At 48.1% G+C, this 21,948-nt stretch overlaps 1 protein-coding gene across 3 annotated transcripts in view; it reads right to left on the minus strand.

Annotated features, from left to right (window-relative positions):
* Positions 1 to 21,948, minus strand: part of FRAS1 (Fraser extracellular matrix complex subunit 1) — a 282,626-nt gene that overhangs the window by 183,146 nt on the left and 77,532 nt on the right. For all 3 annotated transcript variants that reach the window (XM_077301093.1, XM_077301092.1, XM_077301091.1), the window contains exons 3-4: positions 2,662 to 2,769; positions 2,211 to 2,303 (exon numbers count right to left, since the gene is read on the minus strand). In XM_077301093.1, the coding sequence (XP_077157208.1) occupies positions 2,211 to 2,303; positions 2,662 to 2,769 (201 nt within the window). The remainder of the gene's footprint in view (positions 1 to 2,210; positions 2,304 to 2,661; positions 2,770 to 21,948) is intronic.

Genomic DNA, 21,948 nt, shown 5'->3' on the forward strand with positions numbered 1-21,948 from the left:
TATAACCCAAACATGTCAGACCTCGGAAGTTAAGCAGAGTCTGTACTTGGGGGTAGACCACGATGGAAGACTCTGCAGAGGAAGGCAATGGCCAACCACCCTTCATTCTTGCTTGTCTTGAAAGACCCTTGCTGGGGTGGTCATAAGTCTGTTGTGATGCATCAGCAATTGACAGGTGGAATATTGGGAAATTTCTCCCCCCTCCCCTCCAAATCAAATATGCCTCTCCAAGATATTCTAAGCTCTCTGGGGTTTACCAGGTTGATTATCTCTCTCTCACACACACACATATTTTCTTTTAACTGACTCTATGCTGGGGGTGGGGAAAGTGTGGCTCTCCAGATAACCATGGACTACAATCTCCATGGGCCCCTGTCAACAGAGGCTCAGGGGTACTGAGTAGCTAGAGGCCTTTGTCAGCGGGTGGCTCCCAATCCACAACTCTTGTTATTCACAGCCAAGGAAAACAAATTAATAATATATACAGGGCTAAGTCCATTTCTGAGAGCTACATCTGATTCCTGGAAATATCCCCCGTGGAAATTAGAGCTCTTTTTTTCGGTTTATTGTAATTGTGAGCGTTTTCTTTGCGGCTATTTTTGTCACGGGTTCGTTGCTTCTTTCATGCTATTTATACGCCAGCTTTCACAATGGGCATAAAAATAGCATTAAGAGTGGTGGGCGTTTTATCAGAACAAATTCCGTAAGAGGAAACGGAAGATGGTGCAACCGTAATTCAAAGGTCCGACTCTCACAGGGGAAAAGTAAAAACGAAACAAGGCGGGTTGAATTGAAACAAATCGGGCTGCAACGTTTCGGGAATATGCATCCTGGCCTCCAGCCCAGCAAGCCCTAGCATTCCTCTTTTCTACAAACTGGAAAGAAATACTGAACGAGGAGAAGAAGTGATTAACGGTCTCTTCCCAACCCCTTCCCAACCGCCTCGCAATGCATGGGCTCTTGCAAAAAGTGACCCAAAGCTTCTTCAAGCTAGAATGCTAAAGCTCAACTGCTTGACCCAGTTGGCAGCGAAAAGACGCCCGTTCGCTTTGCATCGTTGGGTATCTGCCCAAAAGTTAATTTGCAGCAATAACTTTGGCTTAGGCCCTGTGCGAAGCGCCGTAAGGCTTCTGTGACCTAGTTCCCTGAACGCGAGAACTAAACAAAATCTGAGGCAGGCAAAGAATTTAGTCATGCAGGTTACTGCAATACTGCAGGTATAATGGAGAGGCAGCCACCGAACACCCCGGCTTCTCCTGACCTGGCAGAGCAGCCAAATAACTAGGTCTTACGTTCACAAAAAAGATGGACTCTGAGTATCTCTCCAAAGCATGCTTTGTCAATTCGGGTTTTATGAAACCCTAGGGCAGGGGTAGTCAAACTGCGGCCCTCCAGATGTCCATGGACTACAATTCCCATGAGCCCCTGCCAGCGTTCGCTGGCAGGGGCTCATGGGGATTGTAGTCCATGGACATCTGGAGGGCCGCAGTTTGACTACCCCTGCCCTAGGGTTTCTTGACAGCCACGGAAGGGTTTTCTAAATGGGTGAGAGTCCATTAATGTTTAATATATTTTTAAAAGTGTCTTAAACATTTATCGGATGATATAACCATATATATATGAGCCTCTTGTGGCGCAGAGTGGTAAGGCAGCGATATGCTGTCTGGAGCTGTCTGCCCATGAGGCTGGGAGTTCGATCCCAGCAGCCGGCTCAAGGTTGACTCAGCCTTCCATCCTTCCGAGGTCGGTAAAATGAGGACCCAGCTTACTTGCTGGGGGGTAAACGGTAATGACTGGGGAAGGCACTGGCAAACCACCCCGTATTGAGTCTGCCATGAAAACACTAGAGGGCGTCACCCCAAGGGTCAGACATGACTCGGTGCTTGCACAGGGGATACCTTTACCTTTTATAACCATATATGGTCATGTCAGGCCACCGCCCCCACTCCCAAAACGGCCAATGATGGGCCTGGAGGGGTTGGGAAGGGGAGGAGCCTTGGGTAAGCACATGCACAGCTCTGCTTCCCAACCATAATGTGCATGAGTGAGCCACTTCTGGGGTTTCTTGAAGCCTGAAGAATGTTTCAGGGGTTTCTCAATGGGGAAAAAGGTTAAGAAAGGCTGTTCCACAGAGTCAAAACAGGGCCTCATCAGGTAGTCAACAAGGTTATGCCAAGGACAAAGCAATCCCAGCTTAACGATGTCCTTACCGCATAGATTTGTCCTCGGTGCTCGCAAACTCCGTCTCTTTGTGAAACGCACTTTGGGCAGCAAGAGTTGGGAGCGATCTGGAGCACCTCCCCCTAAACAGGAAAAAGTTGTTCAGTGAGCATCGCCAATTTTAATTGCAGACACACAATCCTGGATATTGGATGGCCATTGTACTGTAGCAATCAGGCACTCCCGGGCTGGCTCGTCCAATATGCAAGTTGTGAATTGATTCTATGGGATTAGGCTAGCACAATCTACCCCGCAAGGCTGTTGTGTGGGTGGTGTCCCCCCACCCCGGCCAAGCTGCTTGCTCTGCTGCAACCCCTGTGAAAGGGTTGTTCGACCCCCCCAAAGGGGTCCCGACCCCCAGGTTGAGAACCACTGGTCTAAACACTTCTCAATGCAGTACAGCAATGCAGCTGCAGGCTGGGCATCCCTCCGTGGACTTACCTTCCCAAAGTTGCACCGAGGGTTTTTGCAAACCACCTCCTTGCATGCAACAACGTCGCCATAGCAACTGCACTCTCCGCACGAGTCCGGTTTCCAAACGCTGTTGTTCTGCAAACAAGAAATAAGCTCTGAATTAAAATTGCGTTGTTGCTGTTGTTGTTTTTTAAAACGTGTTAACACCGCACGCAATTACAGGATGGCGACGGCTGCAAATGAATTAGCAGAAGCCGAGGCAGCCTTGGCAAAGGAGTTGCCTCTCTGCTACCCGCTGATTAGCACCCGTGGCTCTAATAAGACCGAAGCGATTCGTTTCGTACTTCCAAAACATGTCATCAAAAGACTTGGCCCCGCGATGAAAAGCAATCAATTCTAGCGGCAAAATAATTGATCCACCTCAGTCCCCGTAGCAGCAGTCGGATTAGAGCTTCTCATCCATTTCGCCCTGGCATCTGCCGGGGTCCGGCTGGGAGTTCTAAACAGATTCGGAAGGGTTTTTAGAGGGTCCGTTCGTATTAAAGTCAACGGGTTGGAGGGGAAATTCACTGGGACGTTGAACTGCTTCTAAGGACAGAGCCAAAGAAGATTGGGACTCTTTGGGTGACAAAGGAAATGGCGACTATCACAGAGTTGATTGCACAAAGGAAGTGTCTTTTATCATTAATAAAATTCAAGGGGGAATGTTGAGATCTCTCCGCTTTTGTTTTTGCTCCCGGTGGCTTGCGGAAACGAAAAACAAGTTGGCAGTAATGTGAGCGAGTGACAGCAGAGCCCCGAAAGTCTTGGTTTCTGTTATTGCTGAAAAAAATGCCTCCATTCCACATTATGCTTTCCAGAAATGTCATTTGTGTTTCTACCGTGTCTTAGATACTGAAAGGGGGAGTTTTTGAAGGCTCTAAAACAGTGGTAGTCAAACTGCGGCCCTCCAGATGTCCATGGACTACAATTCCCAGAAGCACCTGCCAGCGAATGCCGGCAGGGGCTCCTGGGAATTGTAGTCCATGGAATCTGGAGGGCCGCAGTTTGACTACCCCTGCTCTAAAAGATTGTTCCTAAGAGACAGCTCAGGGAAGCTAGTGACTAAGGATGCTGGCCCCCAGGAAGGACCTGAGCACGGCCTGGAATTACAGCTCAACTCCAGACTACAAGCGGCCAAGCTCGCTGGAGAAAATGGATGCTTCGGGGGGTAGACTTTGTGGGATTGTACCCCACTGATGTCCATGTCCTCCTCAGGCTCCATCTCCAAATCTCCAGAAGTTTCCCAACCTGGATCCGGAAACCCGTCCCCTCATCCCCCATTGGTGGCTGGAGGCAGGGGGACAAGACCTGGTAACTCCACTACCAACATGAAGGATCCAGGGAACTGTGTAGAGTTCCTTATATGTTCTCTGCAAGCTCTCCCTCATCCATGTCAACAATCCCACAGACCAGGCAGATGGAAGCCACATAAAAGACTCTAGCTTAGACCAATCCAGGAGCTATCCTGAACTTGTCTGACCAAACTCAGGGAGTACACGGCTTCCTTACGGCCAAAGGTTTGGAAGCTTCTTTGAGCTGTTCTCCATGCCTTCACATCAGGACGCCAGAACTCCCCGAAACGTTACAAACCATCCTTTGATGATTTTACTCAGCTCCATCTAAGACATGTCTAAGGGCTTGAACAAACCGAAGTGCAACATTTCTATTTTTCCCCCATGTCCTTTGAGTCACAGCTTTGAAGAAAAGTTCCTACTTCAATGAATAGGGTCACAGAAAAAATGAAACTTGTGACTAACTGGCCCAACTCTAGACATTCATGGGATATTGCTCTTTTAACCATGTGCTGCTGACCACCAAAAATGGCTAAATGTCTACTTTAGTCAGCTTGGTGTAGTGATACACATTTTAAGAACCCAAGAGCATGAACCCAGGTGGATCAGACAGCGGTTCATCTAGTCCAGCACACTGTCTCACAAAGTGGTCAGCCAGTTCCTCTGGAGGGCCAACAACAGGGCATAGAGGCTGAAGCCTTCATAAGAACATCAGAAGAGCCCTGCTGGATCAGACTAATGGTCCATCTAGTCTGGCATCCTGTCTCACACAGTGGTCAGTCAGTTCCTCTGGAGGTCCAAAAGCAGGGCAGAGAGGCCAAAGCCTTCCCTTGATGTGGCCTCTTGGCCCTCAGACCTTTACTGCCTCTGAACAGAATTACCAGCTCCAGACTGGGAAATTCCTGGATGGTTTGTAGCTGGAGCCTGGAGAGGGTGGGATTCAAGGAGGGAGATGAGCTGTGTATAATGCCAAAGGTCCACCCTCTAAAGCAGCCATTTTCCCCCATGGGAACTGATCTCAGAAGTCTGGAGATCAGCTGTAATTCCAGGACCTCTCCAGGCGCCAGAGGGAGGTTGGCAACCCTGCTTCTGAATACAAAGGTCCCTCCTTCTAAGAGGGTCGAGCAGAGGTAAAAATAAAAACTGCAGTTCTGCTCAAAGACTGAGAACGTAAAGTACATTTAATTCAAAAATGACAAATCGCACACTCTGTCCTTTTCTTTTGAAGCTTATTTCAGTCAAACCAAATCGTTGCGATCCAGTTTTAATCCGTTCTTCGGCTATCCTACCGAGAAGCCATACCAGCCAAAAACTGTCTTCTTTCACGTTTGGCACCAACCCGGCCAACTGCGAAGAGGCGCTCGCCGTGACCTCCCCCGTCACGTTTGAGCTCACGCCGAATCCCAGCTTTAAGAAAAACCGAAGCTCCTTCCATCCCCAGCGGGAGGGTAAAGGGAATCTGCTCTAATAAAAGCTGATGACAATATTAAACCTAAGCAGAGCCACAGGGCGGACGTAGATTTACGGCCCTGATGTGCAAGACATAAACGACACCGGAGAGAGACGGTCATTTTTAGTCCAATAACATAAGTGGCCCACCACGCCAAAGAAGAACTAGTCGCTGGGGGTCTTCAGAGCAACCTGTCTTCCTTGGCTAGATTTAGTGTACGGTTGTGGAATGAATCCATATCGGTGTCAAATTCTGACGGAAGACTTGTGCTGTATTTCATTCCGTTTCTGCTTCTTGGGAAAACACACACAGACAACCACAGCTCTTCCCCCCCCCCCATCCCACACCCCACGTGGCACCACAGAGAGATCCTCAGCCCTGCATACCCGCCTCTCCGTCAAGACTGAAGTTTTACGTTTGCAGAGGGATTCACTGCCTGCTCTAGCTGCTGATTTCACTCATACGCATTGATAGAGGAATTGGGGAGGCCTTCTAGGAATAAAAAGGAAGGCACAGTAAGGACTGAGAAGTAACGACAGACCTTATCCGATCTTGGAAGATCAGCAGTGTTGGCCCCGTTTAGGAAACTTCCAAGGAAGGTCAGGGTTGCTAGGCAGAGGCAAGCAAACCATCAGCAAATAAGCACCTGCAGAGTGCAAGGCCTTGAGAGGGGCATAAGGTGATAGGCAGTCCGTCAGATATGTGAGGCTCAGACTGAAGATGGACTTAAAGGTTAACTTCAGAATCTTGAACTTGCTCCGGGACGCAACTGGCAACCTATGCAGCTGCCTCAGCACTGGCTGGATATGGGCCGTCCAAGGTGTTCCAGCGAGGAACCTAGCAGCTGCATTCTGCACCAGCTGCAATTTCCGTGTAGAGCAAGCTATGGAAGTCATAATGAGTTATCTTGGTGCAGTGGTTAAAAGCAGTGGTTAAAATCGGTCGTTTATGCACTGGGAACTTCACTGCCCCAGCTCCTGCACAGGAGCACAAATGGGGGGCAGATGAGGTGGACCAGGCCAAATGCTCCCCCGTGTGGGTGCAGGAAGAGGTGGGGCAACCTGCCACGACCAAAACTCCAGCCTGCAGCTTGGCATGAAACCTCCAGTGCATAAACGGTCATCTAGAGACCCAGGTTTGATTCCCGACTTCTCCACATGCAGCCAGCTGGGTGACCTTGGGCTAGTCACAGTCCTGCTAGAGCTGTTCACACAGAGCAGTTTAATCAGAGTTCCCTCAGCCCCACCAACCTCACAGGGTAGTCTGTTGTGGGAAGAGAAAGGGAAGGTGATTGTAAGCTGCTTTGAGGTTCCTTTGACTGATGAAAAGTGGGGCATAAAAACCAACTCTTCTTCTTCTTGGTAGGTTAAGCATGTTTGCTGAGATCCTTTCTTTATTTTTCCAAAAAAGTAAGTCTCTAGCCTCTTCCCTTGTAGAGCTATGCTTCCTTCTATTTCCACAAGTATAGGAACAAGAGATTTGCTTGTTTTTTTAATGGAAGCTGGGAATACAGAGAACCTGCCTCACCTATCATTCCAATGTTATATTGACACATCACTAATTTTTACTTTTAAAAAATGCAGCCATGATATTGAGATATCGATAAATGCGTGTGCAAGGAATAAAAAGCGGGTGCTATGAAGCTGTTTATTCAAGGCATGTGCAAAAGAAAATAAAAAGATTCCACAACTGCAAGATTGCCAAGGGAGGGCAGATGTGCAAAAGACCCATGCCCAAATCAATTCTAATGCTTGTAGATCGACTGCCAAGGAAAACAAGAAGAAGGCAAGCTTGCAGGGAAGCACAAAATCAGCACCACATCAGCAAAGAACAAAATTCTTTTCCCGGAGAGACTTATAAGAGGACTGGACCGATCGGAGGTGAAGGGACAAATAATCGAATGCAGGGGTAGTCAAACTGCGGCCCTCCAGATGTCCGTGGACTACATTTCCCATGAGCCCCTGCCAGCATTCGCTGGCAGGGGCTCATGGGAATTGTCGTCCATGAACACCTGGAGGACCGCAGGTTGACTACCCCTGCTCTACATGGCAGCCTTTTAAATACTTGAAGATGGTTATCAGATCCCCTCTGGCAGGGGCTAATGGGAATTGTAGTCCATGGACATCTGGAGGGCCGCAGTTTGACCACCCCTGATCTAATGCATGTGCCTATGTCTGAAGGTATTAAGTTTGTCGTTCACTGCTAGATCCATGAGAGAAATACCTGGCTGCAGAGCCAAGAACCTCGAAAGGGTCAGGAATTCCCATTGTGGAACAAAGGACATTTCCATATTCTGAGAAAGCCTGATGAGCTACTTCGGACACGTGAATTTTCCAGCAGCTGTTTCTCTTCTCCCCCCCCCCCCTCCCATCTCTTCTTTCAGGGGCTTTATGAAAGCATTCATTCACCATGTAACTAGATGCTCGCTCTTAAATCACATGTAGGAATCTGAAATTTGCGCATCTGTTTTAGGATGTCTTTCTTTGGCTGGATAACAGGGGGGGGAAGGTAAGCAGCACTACTCAGCGGCTCTTAATGCTGTCGAAAAAGACTTTATGGTTCAGCAGTGATTAATTTCAGAGTACACAGTTTGCCGTTGTATGTGTGTTGTAGGTTCTACAGTGAGCTACTTTTGGGTTCAAGTTGTTATAGCCAACCTGAATGTAGCAGACGTTGTTCAAAGACAGAAGTTATTCTAGAACGTATTCCTGGAAGAAAAGACTACATTTAAGCCTGATCTCTCACTGGAAGCCAAAATGACTCAACTGAAGCTATTCTACTTGGCCTACATCAGGGGTAGTCAAACTGCGGCCCTCCAGATGTCCATGGACTAAAATTCCCAGAAGCCCCTGCCAGCGAATGCTCGCAGGGGCTTCTGGGAATTGTAGTCCATGGACATCTGGAGGGCCGCAGTTTGACTACCCCTGGCCTACATCTTGGGAAAACGCACTAGAAAAAGCAATAATGTTAGGAAAAGTTGAAGTCACCCCCCCCAAAAAAAGGAAACCCCAGAATGAAATGGATTGACTCAATTAAGGAAGCCATGGCCTTCAGTTTGCAAGGCTGTTAGAAAGGATATTTTGGAGGTCAAAGGTTCACGGTAAATTGGAAGGAACTGTCACAATTCTAGGATACTCTTCTCCAGAACAAGCATTTCTTATTAAGAGTCCAAAGCTGTTTTATTCAAGTCCACCAGGATGCTTTGTAATAGCTAATATTGCTAAGAACACCAAGCCGGAGATTCATACAGGCATCCCCCATCTTCCTCCAACAAACACACATTTTGCCCACCAATACCATTTCTCACAGAATACGGGCTTTAATCTGCAATGGCTACATGACAGGAACTTGGCAGCACACAATACACACACACACACACACACACACACACACAAAGACTGATGGGCATGATGCCCAATGGATTTTCAGTTACCATAGGTGTATGTCTGAGCCCAAGTGGAGAAAAGTCAAAGCATGCCAGGATCTGCATGTGGACATTATTACATCCATGTACACAACTGGCCAAATATCACGGGGGAACATGGCTTCCTTCACCCACTAGCATTTAAGGCACTTTGAGGAAATTAACATACACTTTCTTGAATCATAGAAGAATAGAGTTGGAAGGGGCCTCATGGGTCATCTAGTCCAACCCCCTGCACTATGCAGGACACTCACAAACCTATCACTCATCCACTGTCAACTGCCACCCCCATGAGTCTTCACAGAATCAGCCTCTCCGTCAGATGGCTCTCCAGCCTCTGCTTAAAGATCTCCAAAGATGGGGAACCCACCACCTCCCGAGGAAGCCTGTTCCACTGAGGAACCGCTCTGACTATCAGGAACTTCTTCCGGAGGTTTAAACGGAATTTCTTTTGAATTAATTTCATCCCACTTGTTCTGGTCTGTCCTTCTTGGGCAAGGGAGAACAACTCTGCTCCAGCCTCCATATGGCACCTTTTAAATACTTGAAGATGGTATTGAGTCTGAGGACACATTTAGAATTTCGACAGAGTGTAGTGGCCAAACGGCTACCCCATCTATCAACGATTCTCGTTGGTCCTCCTTCCCGTTTACGTGTTTGTGTTGTGCTGAACTGTTTTATTTTTAAATAAGCGTTAATATTTGGACTGTTCTCCACCTTGGGGACTCTGAAATGGAAAGGTGGCATTCAAATGTCTTTAAAAAAATTTTTAAACGACACTCCGAGAAACCCAGAAGTGGCTCTTAATGGCAGTAACCCTTCTGCACAGCCTCTAATTGCAGAAGGAGCCCTAAACATGACGGTTCCCTCTAGCTGTTGTGCCCAAGAGCTACTATCTTCTGTGTACATGTGAAGTCTCCTGATCCTGAATCAGAACCTGGGTCCTTCAAGGTCAATGTTGTCTTCTCAGACTGGCAGCAGCTCTCCAGGGTCCCAGGCAGAGGTTTTTCACATCTCTTACAGCCGGTCCATTTTAAACTGGAGATGCCGAGGATTGAACCTGGGATCTTCTGCATGCCAGAAGCTCTACTAAGGGAACCACATCCCCTCAATTTCAATGCAGGCTGGGAATTTCGCTCAGCCCCTTTTAAACCACCTAAGCCCAGGACCATCACCAAATCTGCGGCAGCAAATCTCCCAAGTTAATGATGTGTGCGCATTATTTTAAACACATATCTATATATCTTCCGACTCTCCCGTTCATCATCTCCGCTGGCTGATCTCGAGTTCTAATGTCACAAGAGAGGGAGACAAATCTCCCTGTTTCTGCTTTTGGGACATCGTGCCGAATTTTATAAACTCCACTAACCCCCGCCACATTTCATCTTCCGCTAAACTTAAAAAAAAAAAAAGCAACCAATAGTTTAGTGCTTTTTCATATGAACTTTAGGCTCTTAGCTTAGCCCCTGACTACTAATCAAAGTACCACCACTGCATAGTGCGGGGGGTTGGACTAGATGACCCAGGAGGTCCCTTCCAACTCTATAATTCTATGATTCTAGTGCCAGCAACATAGTCTGTAGCCATGAGCAAAGAAAGGCCCAGCTCCCTTGAAGCGGTGCAGGTGAGCGTACGTCATTAACCCAGGAAGCGCCATTCAGCAGCAATCTGGACCCATGCGGAGTCTGGCATTGCCCACTGCCTATTCTAAGATGACAGCAATTCTGTTCTGCTCAGGAGGTGCTCAGCTCCACTTAGTAAGGAGGGGGGGAATAGGGGGCACATTGGCCTGATTGCCTCCTAAGCGTTACTTTCTTTCATTCCAGTGCCTTTAAAATCCAGGACATTTCCTTGTACAGAAAGAAATTACTGGGGCGTAGGAAGAGAGACAGGGCTATTCTTGGCATGCTGGCAAACGTCTGGGTTTCTCTGATAAAAGTCAGGACAACTTGAGAATAAATCTGCCTTGAATTTCGTTGCACCATATCAGTCCCTTATGCCAGGGGTAGTCAACCTGTGGTCCTCCAGATGTTCATGGACTACAATTCTCATGAGCCCCTGCCAGCAAATGCTGGCAGGGGCTCATGGGAATTGTAGTCCATGGACATCCGGAGGACCACAGGTTGACTACCCCTGCCTTATGCCACAGGTTGGGAACCGGCTTCACAAAGGGGAGGTGGGAGAGAAGGGTGGGGATTCGAACTCAAGTCTCCCGGACTGTTGTGCAGTGCTCTAACCACTACACCACGACTGCTCCGTCATTTCCATTCACTGAATAACGGTCTGCATTCCTGCCTTCCGCTATGGCTCCCACGTACCATCAGCCCTTTTGTCAACTCCGCAGCTGGCCGCTTGGCATCAACTTTCCGCATCGTAGAGCCTGCTCTGGCTGCGGGCCACGACTGGCAGGTGACAGTGACATCTTCAACCCCCACCTCCCACCCCTCTGGGGAGAATACAGACAATGAGCCACTCTAAAGCGAGAGGAAATGAGCTGCCCGTTTGGCTGGGATTGACATATTGACAAAGTATTTAGCGCACGTTATCCACTTCAGCATTCAATGGCGCGCACGCACAGAGAGACAGCGGCCGCATCCTCCCTCGGCCTGCAAAAGCACGCAATTGGATGCACATCAAGTGTCTCTCCGCGCCAGAGAGCGCCAAAGAAAAGCAGGTATCGGATGTCTGCAGATGAAGGATACCAGACGCGGCTTTGAGGAAAGCTAAAGGCAGGAGACAGCGCAATTATCACACGTGATACAATTACCAGAATCCTTGCCCCGCTCTTTTGCCAAGTGAGAAGAGTTGGCGCCTTAATAATAGGCATTTCCTTTTTTTCCCCTTTTTCGTTCTTTGTATTTCTCTGCTCCAATTAGCTGATAATATCAGCCAACCGGCAGAATCTACCCGCCATTTAAAGATTGCCAAAGTGGACAGGGAGACGTGTGATGCTGTAAGAACCAAGCAAGAAAAGGGAAAGGGGAGTTTTTCTAACAAAGGAACAAATGACAACTGCTGGAGAGTCGCTGCAGGTCAGAAGAAGAAGAGGAAGAGTTGGGTTTTATACCTCACTTTTCACTATCCAAAAGTGTCTCAAAGCAGCTTACAATTGCCTTCTCTTCCGCTCCCTACGACGGACACCCTGGGAGGTAAGTGGGGCTGAGAGAGCTCTGAAAGGACTGCTCTGTGAGAACAGCACCATCAGGACTGTGATTGGCCCAAGGTCACCCAGCTGGCTCTGTGTGGAAGGAAGATTGGGAATCAAACCCAGCTCTCCAGATTGATGGCTGCTGTTCCTAACTACTACACATCAAGCTGCTGTAGGGAAAGGGGATATGTGCAGGGGAGTCTTATAGTTCCTCTACCCATGTGCAGTGGCCCCAGTCAGAATCAGGTCAGCGTATGACTGCTTTGAACAGAGGGAAGGAGAAAATGTTCATGAAACTTCCAGCCTCTTGTGTATTTGAGCCTGCAACATTAAAAGCGATCATGCAGAATATGGTTGGGAAAAATCGCACCTGGGGCCCTCCTCCTTCCCACCCCCTCCAGGCTCATCATTGGCCATTTTGAGACAGGGGATGGGGGCAACATGACCATATATGGTCATATCACCCAATAAGCATTTAACAAATATATATATAATAGGACCAACACCCTGATTGGCCCTGCCCCTACAGCTCCCGCCCTCCTTCCCTGGACGCTAGCCACTCAATACCTCCTCTGGTGCTTGCTGAGAGAGAGAGAGAGAGAGAGAGAGAGAGAGAGAGATCTGCACCTGCTGATGTCCCCTGGGTCCTAGCGTCCATTGCATTCCTGGTTGCAATGGGCTTTCTTGCTAGTATATATATGTAAAGAAGCTGCAGGGTTGTGAAAACCTGGCATAGGTGCAAAGTTCTAATTACCTTTAACAGGGTATACACTAAACTTTGGTCATAGTGTCCTGCTAATATGATCATTAAACACACGCACCCACCTACCCACAATCAGGCTGGCTCGGCATTCCACCTGACAGCAGACACCTGCAAAGCAGCAGTTACTAAAAGGGGCAGCAAACAGTTCATGAGTCTCCCTCCCCTCTAATACCAAAAGTTTCTCATATGTCGCAAAGATTTCAAGCTCATGCAAATTCACCATAAATGCTTTTAGTACTGATGCCAAAGGAGGCTGGAGCGAAAATCATTACAGACGTCAAAAGGCGGGGCGAGTTAAGCGTTTCCGAATAAATGCATATGCATATCTCCATTTGGGAAATAATTTGGAAGCGCTCTCCCTTTCCTCTGAGACGGGTGTATATCATCGTTTGCGTTCTATCTCTTCCATAATGAGCAATAACAATTTTTATGTTACATTATTACTGCACAGTAAAATCAAGGGCTTCACTTGGCCGTAAAATCCCCACCAAGGGTAGAAACAGGGTGGGGAAAGGAAGTCATCCGTGCCACTCCCTACGCCTGGCTAGCCAGGCTCCGCTTGGCTTTGTCAGAATGGGTTTGGATCCTGCAAATCCACCTTGCCTACAGCAGTTCTTTCCACCAGCAACGGTTTAATGCTGCTTTAATTCTTACAGCAGTGGTCCCCAACCTTTCTGAGGCTGCCCTGCCTGCAGATCGCGCATGCGCCATGCGCGGCCGAAATCGCGCATGCACGGCACGGCACGGCCGCTGATGCGCAGTGCACAGCGCGGCCCTGATTCCCTCTCCCCGCCCTCCCGCAGTAAAAAGCTTCCCGGGCCACAAGCTTGCAGCCTGGGAAGTTTTCTACTGCGGGGGGGCGGGGAGAGGGAGCCGCGGCCCGGCGCCATGGCCTTCACAGCCCAGCACCAGGCCGCGGCCCGCAGGTTGGGAACCATTGTCTTACAGAACCACAAGCTGGAATACACGGGGATTGCAAGATTTAACACTAAGCGACCCAAGAGAGGGCATTGCTGATACTTCCCTGTAATGTAACCACCCACCAAATCGTGCCCTCCTTTTCGGTCTTTGGCTCTCAAGTTTAACGTGGCCAGATTTTAACATTGGTAAAGCGGAACACCACGGACTGGGGGGGGGGGCGGTTCTTGATTAAAAATTTGGTCTATATGGAGCAACAAAAAGTTTCATAGAACGCATAGAACGCAAAAATAGAATTGTAATATATGATTTAAAATGTCAACATAAGTGCAATTTGCCAGGTACTTTCAGATGTCCCTCCAAAAGCGGGACAATCTGGTCGCCTTAAGCTACAGTGGACTTACGGCGACCAAGGGCAGGGTGGTTCGTCATAGCCTGTCTCTGTGTCCTGACTCTAGTATCCCTTGGTGATCTCCCAGCCAAATACTAGCGAAAACCTCTCTCGCCAGGACTCCAAGCTACAAACTCTGTTTTTCTTCCCAAAGTTGCGGGGAAATTTAAGGCCCGCAAGGCTGTTCTTCAGCCTGTCAGGGAGAATGACTTGTAGTAATCACTCGACTCTTTGCCTGAAATCACACGGCCTCATTCTTGGATCCTGGCCTAACACGGAGGGAGGCACTCTGCTCTCTGAAGAGACCGGCGCCGAACGCCAAACACACACAAGAAACCTTGACAAATTAATGTCGATAGAGAGGTACAAGTAAATCAAACAAAAGGTAATCGCTAAATAAATTGGAGGGAACATGTCGTGTAATTCCATCACACCAAGAGAAGCCCGTGACCAGGGAATTTGGTTTCTCCGCAACACACCCATGTGCCTCGGAGCATGGCTCTACTCGCCTATGCGCAAGAGACAGCCCATTACGACAGCAATTTATCACCCTCACTGGCTCCTGGCTGTCTTCGGAGCACAATTCAGGGGCTGCCTATGACCTGTAGTGCCCAAAGAGGAATGCCTTGTCTCTAGAGTCGCTCCCTTCTAGTGCTCACTCTTTTTCTACCTCTCCCTTTTCCAGTGGTAGGTCTAGAGGGGATTACCTCAGCCAGCCTTGGGCCTAACTCAGGAAAACGGAACTTCTTTGGGAGTGCTTTCTTTCTTTTTGCACCGTGCCATTTGTTTTAAGACACTGTTGGTCAATTCATTCACACGCTGACACCCTTGCCTTTCCTTTGTCCAATGTATTTTGCCGTCTGAGGTGACCACAACAGCCCCAGCCATGCCTCACTAGTAGGGATGTCAGCTATGAGGGACCGGGAAGAACCTCCAGCATTATATCTTGTCTAAACCCTACAGAAATCAGTTCCCTGGAGAAAATGGAGGAGGAGAAGGAGAAGGAGAAGGAGAAGGAGAAGGAGAAGGAGAAGGAGAAGGAGAAGGAGAAGGAGGAGAAGAAGAAGAAGAAGAAGAAGAAGAAGAAGAAGAAGAAGAAGAAGAAGAAGAAGAAGAAGAAGAAGAAGAAGAAGAAGAAGAAGAAGAGTTGGTTCTTACATGACGCTTTTCTTTACCCAAAGGAGTCTCAAAGCGGCTTGTAGAAGAAGACAAAGACGATGACAACAAAGAAGAAGGAGAAGGAGAAGAAGGAGAAGGAGAAGGAGAAGAAGGAGAAGGAGAAGGAGAAGGAGAAGGAGAAGGAGAAGGAGAAGGAGAAGGAGAAGGAGAAGGAGAAGAAGAAGAAGAAGAAGAAGAAGAAGAAGAAGAAGAAGAAGAAGAAGAAGAAGAAGAAGAAGAAGAAGAAGAAGAAGAAGAATTGGTTCTTACAAGCCACTTTTCTCTACCAGGCTTCTTCTTCTTCGCTTCCAAGATCTGACAAGATAGGACTAATCCGGACTATTCAGGTCAGGGCATAATACAAATAGGGTTATTTTGTATCCTGGTGAGTCTAAGAGAGAGACAGACGGACCACTTGCTCACCACCCCAGGCCAATTTATATTTCACTTTTGTGTGCTTGGATTTGGAGAATCAAGGACCTTCCGAAAGACGTTCCATCCCGGCTGTTCGGCAGACAAAGAAGCGCCGCAGGGATTCCGCCCTGCCTTTCAAACAGAGCGACGCTCTCTTCTCCGGCAAATACATTTTTCACCCGACAACTTCAGAGTCTGGAAAACTTAACTGAAGTGAATCGAGGAACATATTCAATAAAAAAAAAAGTGGGCAGCGCAGAACCTGAATACAAACTGTCAGAAATTATATAACCGAAACAGCTGCATGAGGATTGATGGGGCCTGGCAAACTTATTTCGGAGCTTGTCCGCTTTGATTTCTTAAGGTCTCAGCTTCTACTCTGAACGTCTAACTCAAGCCCTACCCTTCCAAAATCTCCAGGAATCTCCATGCTGGCAGGGGATTATGGAAATTGTAGTCCATAGACATCTAGAGCAGGGGTAGTGAACCTGTGGTCCTCCAGATGTCCATGGACTACAATTCCCAGGAGCCCCTGCCAGCAAATTCTGATCTCCTTTGTCCCAGGCACAAAGTTAAGTCTGTGCAGTGTGCTGGACTAGATCCTAGAACAGGGTTAATCAACTTGTGGTCCGCCAGATGTCCATGGACTACAGTTACCATGAACCCCTGCCAGCAAATTCTGATCTCCTTTGTTCCAGGCACAAAGTGCAGTGTGCAGGACTAGGTCCTAGAACAGGGTTAGTCAACCTGTGGTCCTCCAGATGTCAATGGACTACAATTCTCATGAGCCCCTGCCAGCATTTGCTGGCAGGGGCTCATGGGAATTGTAGTTCATGGACATCTGGAGGACCACAGGTTAACTACCCCTGATTTAGAGGGCCACCGTCCCCGTCCCCCCGCAATACACCAAACCCTTGCCGAACTCACCCTCTCCAGGCCCTGCCCCCAAATTCCTAGGAATTTCCCATCCCAGGGTCTGAGGAAGAGTGCTTGCACTCGAAATCTCACGCCTTGAATAAATCTTTGTTGGTCTTAAAGGTGCTCCTGGGCTCTGATTTCATTGTGCTACTTCAGACCAACACGGCGACCCATTTGAATCCATCCCAGGTTGTCAACGCAACACCCCAAACATGCAGAGTCTTCTGTCTGCCGTCCCCAGATTGGTTCCCTCCGTCACAAAACGAAAGGCTGCCAAAAACCGTTGGCAGCTGACGGCAGGTTTCAAAGGCTAGCGATGCAAAGGTCTCCCGAGCCACTGCTTGCAAAACCGTCACAGCTTTTGGAGAGACTGGGTGATTAAAAAAAACCAGCCTTAATCCCATGCATAAATTAGGGTTGAAGGCCTAGGGCTAGAGGGGGAGAGAGAAGGAGGGGAAGGATCCCTGGAGCCCTTAAAAATAAATAGCGTAAATAACTTCTCTTAAACTTGTTGAGGATCTTGGTGGGACGGCACCCAACACGGTGAAAAAAGGAGACCGAGACCGAGGATTTGACATTCATGTGGTATCACGGCGATGCAATGCAGCCGACAGCTGAGAAAGGGCTCGAAATATCAGTCACAGCTGGCCGGGCAGACAGCCTGTGATGGCTAAACGCTCTTCAACCCCGCTTTCGAATAAAACAGGCAGTGACAGCCCCCAACCCCTTCCCGCCACTGCAATAAAATCCATCCATGTTGGGGACATTCCAACAAACCATGCAGACTCCGGCCGGTCAAACGATATCTCTGTAGCAATACCACTTCACCTTGCAGGTATTCGACAGGCATCGGGCAGATACCTCTGCTTTTCAGGCATTGGACAGAGAGTGGCCGAAAAAAGGAGCTTCCTGAAACTGCCAGGGAAAATCAGAATTCTGCATCGGAGATGGGCTTTGGTGGGCAAAGCAAGAGGAAGTTTGAATGGGTTTATTGCATGCTCTTATATAACCAAAACAGAGCCTCTTGTGGCGCAGAGTGGTAAGGCAGCAGTCATGCAGTCTGAAGCTCTGCCCATGAGGCTGGGAGTTCTATCCCAGCAGCCGGCTCAAGGTCGACTCAGCCTTCCATCCTTCCGAGGTCGGTAAAATGAGTACCCAGCTTCTAGAGGGCGTCACCCCAAGGGTCAGACATGACTCGGTGCTTGCACAGGGGATACCTTTACCTTGACTTTATTGCATGCTAGAGGACAGGGAACAGGGTGAGCGGAAGTGGGAGTTGTTTAGGTAGGGTTGCCACTGGCACCCTTTCTTCCCACCAATGTTGGGAGTTTGCCATTTGCATTACAAAACAGAAGGGATGTCACGCTAAACAAAAAGTTTGATTCCAGTGTACCTTTAGGACGAACAAAGTTTAATTCTGGTATGCACAAGAAAGCTTATATCTCTGTTGATACCGCCCATGACTGCACTGGCCTCCTTTTTCCTACTGAATTGTACTGTCTGCTCATATGTAGCTTACAGTCCACAAGTACCCCAAGATCTCATTCACACACACTGCTGCTCAGAAGTGTATCTCCCATCCAGTATGCATGCTACTCATTTTTGTGTCCCAGATGTAGAATTCTGTACTTCTCCTCGAATTGCATCATATTTTGGTGGTGAGCTACCCCTTACTGGCAGTCTAAAAGCAAAGGTTGGATACAGACTTTTCTTGGATGCTTTAGGATGCTTAGGGCTGATCCTGCGTTGAGCAGGGGGTTGGACTAGATGGCCTGTATGGCCCCTTCCAACTCTATAATTCTGTGATTCTGTAATTCTCTGTGATATTTTCATTTTCCCACTTTTCCAGCATGTTCAGCTCTCGTTGAGAGAGCCAGCTTGGCATAGTGGTTAGGATCTTCTAACCACTTCTAATCTGGCAAGCCGGGTTTGATTGGGCTCGCCACAGCACTGAAAAAGCTGTTCTGACTGAGCAGGAATACCAGGGCTCTCTCAGCCTCACCAACCTCACAGGGTGTCTGATGTGGGGAGAGGAAAGGGAAGGAGATTATAAATCACTTTGAGACACCTTCAGGTAGAGAAAAGCGGTATATAAGAAGAAGAAGAGTTGGTTCTTATATGCCGCTTTTCCCTACCCGAAGGAGGCTCAAAGCGGCTTACAGTCGCCTTCCTATTCTTCTTCTTCTTCTTCAGTAATCTCAGGGCTCTCTCAGCCTCACCCACCTCACAGGGTGCCTGTTATGGGGAGAGCAAAGGGAAGATGAATGTAAGCCGCTTTGAACCTCCTTTGGGTAGAGAAAAATGGCATATAAGAACCAATACTTCTTCTTCACTCTGCAAATTTAACGAGGAGTCCCTCCACCCCCTCATCCAGATCACTGCTAAAAACGTTGAAAAGTACCAATCCACGTGGAACACTGCTACTCACTCCCCTCCAGTCTGATGAAACACGATTGACACCTACTATTTGACCGTGTTTTATTAACCAGTTCCCTTAAAAGTTCTTAAAGGCACCACTGGATTCAAACTTCGTTCTTATATAAATGTTCTCCTAGTGAGGGACCACCACAGGCCTCTGATGAATCGTCCGGGAGTGGCGGTAAACAAATCAAATGATTAATAAATAACAATGAATAAAAATGGGTGCTAGAATATAAAACCGTGCTCGTTTCTAAGAGGCCACAAAACTTCCGTTTCTTTCAGCAAGAGAAATGTCATCCGCCCGATCAAGAACTTCCTCTCACAAAACTCTCTACGTGGCAATCAAGCATCAGAAAGCAAAGCCCCCCCCCCTTCCAATTTTGAGGAATTAGTAAGGAATAGCCACTGCCCCCCCCCTTCTTCCTTTTTTGGACGGAGCACAGGTTTGCTCATGGCCAAACTGGTGAAGTAGCTCGTTTCTAGCAGATGGCATCTTGGAGCCTGTGTACAGAAGGCAAATACAGAGGCCACGAGAGTCCTTTTGCTGCAGTTTATTTCAATTTGGTTGACTGCAAAATTGCAAGCCAGTTAAGAACTCGACAGCCGTGGATGACCCAGGGGGGGAAGGGGAGGTGGGGAAGGGGAGGTGGCTCTTGGAACAGTCGCAGAAGTTGCCAGGGCAGCTCGTAAAAGCCTGTTTGCTGCCGACCTGGCTAATCGTTTTCATTCAGCAACGAAGCCTTTGTTCTCCAAGATTAATGGCTGTGCAAGATTCCGGGGCTGGGCTCCTCCCCACCCACCCCTTCCCCATCCTGCGGAACAAGAGTTTATTCAACTTGTACTTAGGAAACTTGGATTAAAAATAAGGACCTCAACGCTTGTTTTATTGGAGAGGTTTTTTAGGGGGCGGAGAGAGAACAGTTCTGTGGAGTCAAACCAAAAAGTCCATCTAGCCCAGTATCCTGTTTCTGTTAGTAAAAACCCAGATTTTTCTGGGAAGTCCTCAAACAGGGCCTGAAAGCATCAAGCCTCTCTTACTGTTGCTCTCTAGAAACGCATGTATGAAGAAGACGGAGGAGGAGAAGGAGGAGAAGGAGGAATTGGTTCTTATATGCCTCTTTTCTCTACCAGGAAGAGTTTCCCCTACCAGGAGGAGTCCTCTCCCCACAACAGACACCCTGTGAGGGAGGTGAGGCTGAGGGAGCCCTAATATTCCTGCTCAGTCAGAACAGCTTTATCAGTGCTATGACTAGCCCAAGGTCATCCAGCTGGCTGCATGTGGGGAAGCGGGGAGTCAAATTTGGCTTGCTAGATTAGAAGCCACCACTCTTAACCACTACACTAAGCTGTCTCCCTCTACCACTGTATGTGGAAGTTTGGCTTTACAACCTTGACTAATATATATAATATATAAAACAATTAAAAAGCTATCCCCATTAAAATCTATCCACTACCAAGCAGGGTAAGATGCATGGATGTTGTGAAGTCACAGCTGAAGCATACCTGCTGCCCAGTGGGGAGAAAAAACCTTTTGAAAATTGCCGGTGTTGCTCAGCAAGGAAAAACTATATTTATTGTGCCTCTGTGCATACTGACTTGGAAGTAAGCCCTCTTGTTTCAGGGGGATTAGGAATAAGTAGGATCTGGGCATTATTGCATTATCAGGGCCTCAGGGAAATCCAGTGAAGACTACGGTGTCCATCCCACCATCTGCAGATCTTGCGAAGAAGAACTTTTCCCGTTTCTTCCCTGTAGCAGAACACAAAACCCTCCCCAAATTTTGTTTCGTTGAGTCAATGGACCCTTGGCAAGAGAGTTCTGTTCTATTGCTTCCTACCAACATGGCTAAAAGGTAAAGGTAAAGGTATCCCCTGTGCAAGCACCGAGTCATGTCTGACCCTTGGGGTGACGCCCTCTAGCGTTTTCTTGGCAGACTCAATACAGGGTGGTTTGCCAGTGCCTTCCCCAGTCATAACCGTTTACCCCCCAGCAAGCTGGGTACCCACCTGCATTTGGATAAGAAGATATTAATTTTAAAAGTAATAAACAGCAGGGTTAAGGGACCGTGAAATGTAATCCTGTAAAACTCAAATGTGATCAAGTGAAGTGCAGAGGTGGCTTGCAAATGCTAGTTCTTCTGCAGACCGACACTGCTAACCTCTGAAATTCTAGCTGCAATGTTCAATCTCCAAAGTTTTGCTTTGCCATTTACTCCCTGCAAGGGATGAGAAATCCCAGTTTTTACTCTCTGCTATTACAAGTCTACTAGGATTGTCAACTACCCATAATTACGGGGCACTTTTCTCTACCCAAAGGAGTCTCAAAACGGCTTATATTCACCTTCCCTTTCCTCTTCTCACAACAGACACCCTGTGAGGGAGGTGAGGCTGAGAGAGCCCTGAGATTACTGAAGATGAAGAGTTGGTTCTTAGATGCTGCTTTTCTCTACCCAAAGGAGTCTCCAAGCGGCTTACATTCACCTTCCCTTTCCTCTCCCCACAACAGGCACCCTGTGGGGTGGGTGAGGCTGAGAGAGCCCTGATATTCCTGCTCAGTAAGAACAGCTTTATCAGTGCCTTGACGAGCCCAAGGTCACTTAGTTGGCTGCATGTGGCAAAGGGGCAGGGAGTCAAACTCAGCTTTCCAGATTAGAAGTCTGCACTCCTAACCACTACACCAAACTGGCTCTCAGTTGTGCATCCTTCCAATACAGGAATCTCCTACCTGCGCCTCTACATCTCTTATGCCAGATTTCATAGGAAGGCTTTGATTTTCCTCCTCAGTTGGGGGAGTGGCTGGTATTACCTCAGGAGACGGACCTTCCGACCTCATTTTTCCTGCCTGAAAAATTCTTGACAGCCAAATTTCTACCCTCACAGTTTGCCATGAGTTCAGCCCACTGCATGCCGTGATTTTCTAAGTTCCTCTGATGCCTACACAAATTGCACTCCTCAGGACAGCCTAGATTCCCTAGG

The sequence above is a fragment of the Paroedura picta genome, chromosome 10 (assembly GCF_049243985.1).
Source record: "Paroedura picta isolate Pp20150507F chromosome 10, Ppicta_v3.0, whole genome shotgun sequence".
Taxonomy (NCBI): Eukaryota; Metazoa; Chordata; class Lepidosauria; order Squamata; family Gekkonidae; genus Paroedura; species Paroedura picta.